Raw genomic sequence first — 9,326 nt, 5'->3', positions numbered from 1 at the left:
ACGGGTTGCCCGGAGAAGTTGTGGCTGCCCCGTTCCTGGAAGGGTTCAAGGTCCAGTTGGATGGGGCTTTAAGCAACCTGATCTAGTGAAAGATGTCCCTGCCTACAGCAGGGGAGTTGGACTGGGTGATCTTTTAAAGTTCCTTCCAAGTGAAACCATTCTATGGTTCTGTGATTCTTTGTATTCCTTGGAACTACTGTAGAATAAACATCTCATTCATACACTCTTAGTTTACCTCTATATTTAAAAGGCTTGGCAGTTCAGTTTAACTCTGAAAGTGTGGACCAAGCCTCATATTTTAAGTGTGATTACTTCTGAGAGCTCCTGTTAGGTGAGGTCACAAAAGTGACTTACGATCTTGGATGAATGCAGCTGCTGCTGAGGCGCAAAATGTGAGCAGGTGGAGTTGTATAAAGCTTCCTGATAGACTAACTCTATTAATTTGACTTTCTTTTGCAGCTGCATGACCATACTCTTACTTATGACAATTGATGATTACAGCCGATTAAAGGTTCTGTCACATTTTTGCTCAGGGGCTTGGGTGGGCCATCTCTCAGTCTTGCTGCTTGCTTTTGAAAAATGTATGTCAAATTAACTTTGTATTTCTGTTTGGGTTTTTTGACGTGTTGCACAAAGGCATGTTGTTAACACATGTATATCTGTTTTCACCTACATGAGTCCTCTGAGTCTTCTCTGTAGTGGGAAGAAGTTATTGTTTTCTCCGTATCCCCCAGTGTTCAGTATGTTAATAACTTTAATTATAGCGGAAGTTTCAAACACATAGTTCTTAAGGATCTCTAAAAAAGTATGTAGTTGCACAATTAGATAGCCATTGGACTATTTGTATTTCAGTATTAAGGATGCTATCATGCTGTTTACTGTTTTGGCAGGATTCCTATAGCAGTGCTTCACAGATTGTCTTTTAAATCTATGTGAAATATTTGATCTCTTTGCCAACTTTGGGAGTCCTTTGGGAGTCCAAGTTTTTGATTTGAGAGTTTTGGTTTTGTTCCATGGTGAATTTTGCAGAGTTTTGTTTAGTCTCCAGGGAAAACAGACTTTATTTTCATTAGGGATGGACACCTGTGTCAAAAGGAAAAACATTTTGTGTTATTGTACAACGTTTCATGATATTTCTGGCAGAAGTCATATGGAAAATGCTTGAATTGTACATAGAATACTTTTGATGAGCAAGGGCATCTTCACCTACATCAGGTAGCTCAGAGCCCTATCCAACCTGACCTTCAATGATAGGGTATCTACCACCTCTTTGGGCAACCTGTTCCTGTGTTTCACCACCCTCAGAGAGAATTTCACCACCCTCAGAGAGAATTTCTCACCCTGTGAGAAATTTCTTCCTTATATCTAGTCTAAATCTACCCTCTTTGAGTTTAAAGCCATTACCCCTTGTCCTGTCACAGCAGGCCGTGCTAACAAGTTTGTCCACATCTTTCCTGTAGGCCCCCTTTAAGTACTGAAAGGCCACAAGAAGGTTTCCCCAAAGCCTTCTCTTCTCCATGCTAAATAACCCCAACTCTCTCAGCCTTTCCTCATAGGAGACATGTTCCAGCCTTCTGATCATCTTTGTGGCCCTCCTCTCAACCTGCTCCAACAGGTCCATGTCTTTTTGAGGACTCCAGAGCTGGATGCAGTACTTCAAATAGAGTCTCACCAGAGCAGAGTAGAGGGGTAGAATCACCTCCCTCAACATGGTGGCCACACTTCTTTTGATGCAGCCCAGGATGTGGTTGGCTTTCTGGGCTGTGGGTACACATCGTCGGCTTATGTTGAGCTTTTCATCCACCAGTACCCCCAAGTCCTTCTCAGCAGGGCTACTCTCAATCCCTTCACCCCCAGCATATATTGATACTGGGGATTGCCCCAAGGCAGGTGCAGGACCCTGCACTTGGCCTGTTGGACCTCATGAGACTCACATGTGTGCATTTCTCCAGACTGTCCAGATCCCTCTGGATGGCATCCTATCCCTCAGGCGTGTCAACCACACCACCCAGCTTGGAGACATCTGCACACTCGCTGAGGGTGTGCTCCATCCCACTATCTATGTCACTGATGAAGATACTGAACAGTACTGCTCCCAGTATGGTCCCCTGAGAGACACCACTCATGACTGGTCTCCATCTGGACACTGAACCATTGACCACTACCCTCTGGGTGCGACCATCAAACCAATTCCCCATCCACCAAACAGTCCACCCATCAAATCCATACCTCTCCAATTTAGAGAGCAGGATGTTGTGGGGGACCATGTCAAAGGCCTTACAGAACTGCAGATAGATGACATCCATAGCTCTTCCCTCGTCCACTGATGTAGTCACTCCATCATAGAAGGCCACTAGGTTGGCCAGGCAGGACTTGCCCTTGGTGAAGCCATGCTGGCTGTCTCAAATCACCTCCCTGTCCTCCATGTGCTTTAGCATAGCTTCTAGGAGGATCTGTTCCATGATCTTCACAGGCAGAGAGGTGAAGCTGACAGGTTGGTAGTTCCCAGGGTCCTCCTTTCTACCCTTTTTAAATACTTTTAAAATATCATGGAGAGTGTCTTGGCAGCTACATCAGCCACTTCCCTAAGGACTCTGGGATGCATCTCGTCAGGTCTTATGAACTGTACTTTTGTATGTTCAAATTCCTCAGATGGTCTCAAACCTGATCTTCTCTTACAGTGGGAGGGACTTTGCTCCCTGAGTCCCTGCCTTGTAGTCTGTCCATGGGCAAGCTGTGGGAAGAGAGGTTACCAATGAAGACTGAGGCAAAAAAGTTGTTGAGTACCTCAGCCTTCTCCTTGTCTGTTGTTACCGGTTTGCCAGCTGTGTTCATCAGGGAAATATGCTTTCTTTGACCTTCCTTTTCTGGCTGACATACCTGTAGAAGCCTTTCTTAGTATTCCTTGTGTCCCTTGCCAAATTCAGCTCCAGCCACACCTTGGCTTTCCTGACCCCATCCCTACACAGCCAGGCAGCACAATCAGCAGACTTCTTACACCTGGGGATCAAGAGCTCCTGCGCTCTATAGAAACCGTCCTTAAAGATCTGCCAGCTCTGTTCTGCTCCCTTGTCCCTGAGGGCATTTTCCCAGGGGATCCTGTTGACTAACTCCTTGAAGAGCTTACTAAAATTACTAAAAAAAATTCCTTTCCTAAAATTCAGGGTCCTGACTTTACTTTTCACCTTATCTGTATCCCTCAAGTCTGTGCAGTCCACCAGTGTGTGATCACTGCAGCACAGGCTGCCTCCAATCTTGACATCACTGATTATCTCACTTGCCTTGGTGTCCATCAGGTCCAGTATCGCATCCCCTTTGCAAGGGCTGCCTGTTACCTGGCTTAAGGAGTTATCCTCAATGCACTCCCCAGGAGTCTCCCATTTCCAGCAGATGTTGGGGTGGTGGAAGTCCAACAGGACAAGAGACTATGAGCGCGATGCTTCCTGTAGCTTGAGCGAGAAGGCTTCGTAGCTTTGTATGATCCATGACATCAATTATCAGGCTTACGGAACAGTTTCGTGACTCTTTTTGTGTCTCTGTTTCATTGGGTGAGAGATCTGCTGTGTCTATACATAAAACTGGATCTTCCATGAGGAGGGATGTATGTGAGAAGTTTCTGCTTACCTGTACATATTACAGAGATCAGTTTAGATCTGTTTTCTGGCAAACAAACCCTTACTATTTTGCTGAAGACTTTTGAGCATTTATTTTTCATGAATGCTCTATGAAAAAATGTAAAGGAAAAAATAGCCAGAACACCAAGGTAGACACATTTGTTGGCAGACTGATGCAATTCATTTGAAGTGAGTGCATATACCAGATACAAAATTAACCAGAACAAATTTAACAAAATACCTTGTTTTAAGGTATCGTTTTCATCCTTCATAATGGTAATCTTGCCCTGCTTTCAAAGTCTTCTGAAATCCAGTATAATCACGAGAGAGCACAGCTGTTGAAAACAACACACTCCTTTCAGTCACTGACAAAATTATAAGATACTGGGTGGATTTTTTTTTCCTGGATTTTTTTTTTTTCCTCCACTAAAGCTATGAAATATTGAAACTATTTCACTACTTTTGTTCAGACACATTGTGCTGACCATAACTTGGTGATTGCAGGAATTTATGAAATACTGCATGGGAGGTGAAAACATTGTCAACATGCCCACTCAGATGCATTTCCTCTCCTTTTGCCACAGATTTGCTATTGATTCCCAAAGCCACTGAGTCAAAAAGCTCTACTGCCATCACCCTCAGCTGCTTGTTCTTCATTTGCCAATAAGATTTTTTTTACAAGGAACAAAAAATGCTAATATTTAAAAAAGAAGCTTCAGTTTAGATTAGTAAAAACAGCAAGCTGTCAAGATGAAGATATGGGTTGGGGGTATCAGTATATGGGATGAAGAAATAGTTTAAGGCATATTTTTTAAATGGTGTGGCCAATATTCCTGCCTGAGCAGCAAAGTTGTATTGTTGATGGCAGAAATAACTTTCTATGATTAAAACCTTCAGTTCATGAAGGTGTTGCAGAGGGTGAATTAACTTAATAATCTTGTCAAAAATAAAGTAAGTTCAAACAAGATGGAAAAAGAGTTAGTTTATAGCTGTTAGCTTATAGCCATCTCAAAGTGATTTATTTATTTATTTATTTATTTATTTATTTATTTTTAAATCTCGGGTTTGGACTAATATTGCCTGGAGTAAAAGTTAACAGTGTTTTATGTGCATTTGATAGAATAGACTTGTGTTCTCTATCTGCTGTCAATTGTTTCTGTTACTTCTGTAGAATCTTACTCTTGTACAAGAGATGCATGGAATTTGTGGGAAACTGTGGTTTTCCAATATTTATTGTCAATTAATTGATTTTTTGCTTCTGTTACTGTGATAATGAGACACTAATCAGAGTTCATCAATGATTTTGGTAAATTTCAGTTTCATAAAAATCATCTTTGTGTTTAAAGAATAACCAAAAAGAAGTTAGATGTTTAAAACTTTCAAAACTAGCTTTTCGTTGCCACCAACCCAGCTAGATATGAACTGTTAACTAAATCTAATTAAACAGCTGTGAAATTCACCAAAAAATAGGTGCCATAATACACGTTATCTTCTCCCTGAAATAAATCAACATCTTACTCTAGTCTGTCTCAGATATGCATGTGAAAATACTTCCTTAAACTGACATTCATTGGCTTCCTGACAATCTCGGTGCACAGATTGAGATTTTGGCAGATGCAGAATTGCCTTGATTTTTCAGACCACTGTCAAAGCAAATTGGTGGGACGCTGAGAAGAATTTTGTGTGAATAAGCAGAGGTTTCTGTTCCCTTGAGGCCCAGTAGCCCAAATTTGACAGCAACTAAATTCCTTTTAAAAATGCAGTTTCTATCTGTGTTAAGCTTCAGAAGGCCAAAAGCACAGGGAAATTTAGCTTTCCGAAGCCATAGCTACACTCTAAAGGAAAGAATTAGTATTGACAGTGTTTCTTAGAATTTTATTTGTTTGTTTTTGCTGTATCTAAGGGTAGGAAAGCAGACAAACATTGATGATTACTTTTTTTAGATTGTGTAATAATAATAATAATAATAATAGCAATGAAAAAATTTTCTTTTTGTTTCCATGCTACTATTTCCAGTAAAAGTAAAAAATTTCATAATATAAGCATCTCCACTGCATGTGATAGAGACATTGTAATATTCTGCTGCCCTCTAGCCAACTGTGTGATTTATCTGCCATGGTCTGTGAGGGTCTCAAATGACTTAGGCTTCTTGCCTTTGTACATCCATGCTACTGCTGAGCTGTTATTTGACAGTTACTTTTAGATTCGGAATTTACCTGTGAGCAAAATGGTAATTTCATTTCCAAAATGAAATCACATCATGTGTCTGCTCACATAGTCTCTGGTCTAAAGAACTTTTAAAATAAAATCTGTCAACCTGTTCCTGCAAATTGATACAAACACTTGTCAGTAAAAGAAGCAGCAATGTTATTTACCAAATTGAGAGCATGTTAGTATACAATGGCTTTTGTTTTGTTTAGTACTGTTATTGTCATATTAGCATGTAGTTTGTATTGGCAGGTTACGGCTGAAAATCATTAATTGTATCATTCACTCAAGTTTTAATACAAATCCTTCACACAGATGTTGTATTTATTAGGTGAGCTATAAGCAAAGAAGGCACTGTAATTCCACCGGAGAGTGTTGCAAAGGTATTTAGTAGCTAGCATTTCACTTCTTTTGAAGGAAGCTAAATAATTCAAATATTCAATATAGGACCATAAAATTATTAGGACTTTATGAAGTATTCTCGTCTGTTCTATAAGTTATTCTGGGGTGGGTTTTTTACTAACTGGTTTAACATATTCACATTTCAGTGAATCAGCTAATAACAACATTAGTCTGTCTTTCTCTAGTTAGAATGAGTCATAAATTTATCACTGTCACCTAAGGCCTGGTCTGTTTTGGAAAAGGTTTGCTGAAGTAATTATGCACTCCTGTTGATGTTACAATTATACCAGTGCAAGTACATCTGTGAGGGAGTGTTTTCTGTTACTTACTGGATTGTGTGTACTTTTTTTTCCTGGTATCTCTGGACATAATACAAATCTCCTACCATGCTGTTGCAAAGGATGCTTCATTTTACAGAATCTCCCAGCAGACACCTCAGATTAGTGTGAAATAATTGCTTCTTTATAAGTTTGTGCATCAAGAACCCAGATTCTACTCATTATTTAAGCATAAGAGGTTTAGATAATTCCCCATATGACTTAGTACAGTACAGCCAAATAGGATATGCACCTTTGTGCAGACGTATAGAGGCTTTGAAAAGGTTCTTCTTATCCTTAATAACTTGCTGATTTGAACATAAAATTTTAGGTCCATTTCTTCTGTTCATTAAACATTTTGCTCCAGCGTTCACTATGCACATAGAAGTGGATAAATCTCCAGTATCCTGGCTCTAAGTGCTGGCCCGTTTGAATGTGTTTATGTGATTATGGTGCTGTGCTCCATTTATGCTTAGAAATTACTCACTACAAACTTTTCAAATCTTGAGTTTCTTCATCCTTTTATGACAATGTAACTCACTCAAGAATAGTATTTTTAAAAATTTGGAGAATTAGGAATTCTTTGTAATCTTCTGTATTTAACTAAAATATCCACCTTTTCCTGGTAAATATTTTTTCTTGTAGATATTGATTACAGTTATGTCTTACAGAACAACAGTAGTTGTACTGGCACTTGGTGATTCCACACAATGCATTTCTTTGAGTTTGCTCCCGTGAGCTCCACTTTGGAAATGTTGATGTAGCAAGGAAAAATATATTACCTTTCCATTTTATTCTGATTAACAGACTGAGATAGCTGGTTTACACTATGGGGGGGTTAATTCTAATTAAAGATCTCTGATATAAATTCTTTGAATCAAAGGAGTCAACACTTTCTGTGTGCTTTTGTTTTTCCTCCAGCTGTTGGTGAGAAGCAACAATCTTTTGGACAAGATCACAGTTCTGTCTGGAAAAATTGAGGAGATCTCCCTGCCGGAGAGTGTTGATGTGGTAATTTCTGAACCGATGGGTTATATGCTGTTCAACGAAAGGATGTTAGAAAGTTACCTCCATTCCAAAAAATGGTTGAAACCAAATGGTGAGTGTGTCACCACAGTGACTTTCTGCATAAAGAAAGGAAGATGAAAAGCTTCTGAAAGAAGAAAAAAGAATCTTGAATTGGTAGACCGGGATTGTATGGTTTTATACCCTCGTTCTAGCTCCACCACCACCATCTAGGGGGCCCAGGGGAATTAATATGAAGCAGCCACCATTGCTATTTTACTGTGCTATGACTTCTTGCTGTTCCATGGTGGAAATAGCTTTTGAGTATGCTGCTGTTGCACTGCTGAGTTCTACTTGCGTTTTAATCTTAACCTGCTGCTAGGTACAGTATGATTGCGTCTCTGTTGCAGCTTATCACAATAGATGATGGCACATTTGCCTCCAATGCCAGACAGTGGAATGTAGATTAGAGCAGAATGGTCAAATAGGATGAGCTGCTTTTTTTTTTTTTTTTTTTTTGTGGAAGAACTGTAATATATTGTCTTTGGGAAAACTGTGAAGTTCAAATTGTTTTGACATCCTTTCATTGGGCTACTGCCAAATACCTTATTCTAACACTGGGATGTTGCCTTGTTGCCTTTTGAGTGATGTGTGAGAGATTCACAGCATTCAGTGCTCTGTCTTTCATTCTTCCTGTGTTTGGAGAAGTTTTGAAGGAAATCTGTAAGTTCCAGGGCCTCATGGGAAGATTCCCATGAGAAATCTTTGAGAGGCAAATCTGACCATTCAGTTGCTGAATGACAAATCTTTCTACATGAACTGCTGAAAATGAACTATGAAGTCTCCCTTTTAAAATACTTCTTTAAAAGAGACCTTTCTCAAGTAAAATTTATTCAGCTTGGAAGTTTTTGAAGTGTGGGCTGAATCTATGCGTCAATGCAGAGAGCTAATGACTTTGCTGTTGTTTCAAACTGGCAAAGCCCATTTGGGTACTATTTTCCAACTCAGCCACTGATTTTAAGGCTCCCATTCAGATTCTAAGGGCCCAGTTTCAGAGGAGGGCTTCTGAAAACTGATCAGTAGGCAGCTCATTCTCAGTTTTAAATGAGTGAATGCGTTTAAATATATGTGCCTAACTTTCTGCTTGCTCACTTGTACAGTGGGGATGAATCACCTTGTGGTCATTATTTAACTTTATGATTGTCTGAGAAGTGAGCTGAAATTGTGATATTTTGCTTAAGTTGCTAATATTTAGTATCAGTTAGGTTTGGAAACTTTCTGTCCGAAATTCTCTGCAAACTTGTTAATGTTCTCCCCACAGCCAGTTTTAAAAAGCATGTCTATTTTGTGAGTGGGTGTTGTTCTTTATTCAAATTCCTGTGGACTCTGCCTACATGATGTACTTACAAAAGGAAAGCTGTTTCCTTTTCCCTCTCCTCCTTTACCTGTCCTCCTCTTCAACTTTGCATTGTGTTTTATAACAGGTTAAAAAAGATGAAGTATGCTCAAGTGCAGTTCAAAATGACCGGGCTTTTTTTCCTGCTCCCATTGACACATGCACAGTAGAATACAGGGTCTTTCATTTAAGCTGCTAGGCAGTCTATGCACTGTCCACAGAAAATAATGGAAGGTAATTCCTGTTTTCCCAAGCCATTAGAGTGCAAGATCCTAATAAATATGCATTCTTGCAAACTAGATGAGGATTTCATCCCCTGCTCTGACACTGATTTGCCACTTCATGCAAATAAAATTCTGTTTCTCAACTTTAGCATCTGTTAAA

The 9,326-nt window shown here is 39.6% G+C and overlaps 1 protein-coding gene across 1 annotated transcript in view; it reads left to right on the top strand.

The window, feature by feature from the left end:
* CARM1 (coactivator-associated arginine methyltransferase 1) overlaps nucleotides 1–9,326 on the top strand; it is a 52,739-nt gene that overhangs the window by 31,415 nt on the left and 11,998 nt on the right. Inside the window, exon 6 of the mRNA XM_009884320.1 lies at nucleotides 7,463–7,640. Within this exon, the coding sequence (XP_009882622.1) occupies nucleotides 7,463–7,640 (178 nt within the window). The remainder of the gene's footprint in view (nucleotides 1–7,462; nucleotides 7,641–9,326) is intronic.

This window comes from Charadrius vociferus, unplaced genomic scaffold (assembly GCF_000708025.1).
Source record: "Charadrius vociferus isolate BGI_N301 unplaced genomic scaffold, ASM70802v2 scaffold183, whole genome shotgun sequence".
Classification (NCBI taxonomy): domain Eukaryota; kingdom Metazoa; phylum Chordata; class Aves; order Charadriiformes; family Charadriidae; genus Charadrius; species Charadrius vociferus.
This window is presented reverse-complemented; position numbering and strand designations above follow the sequence as displayed.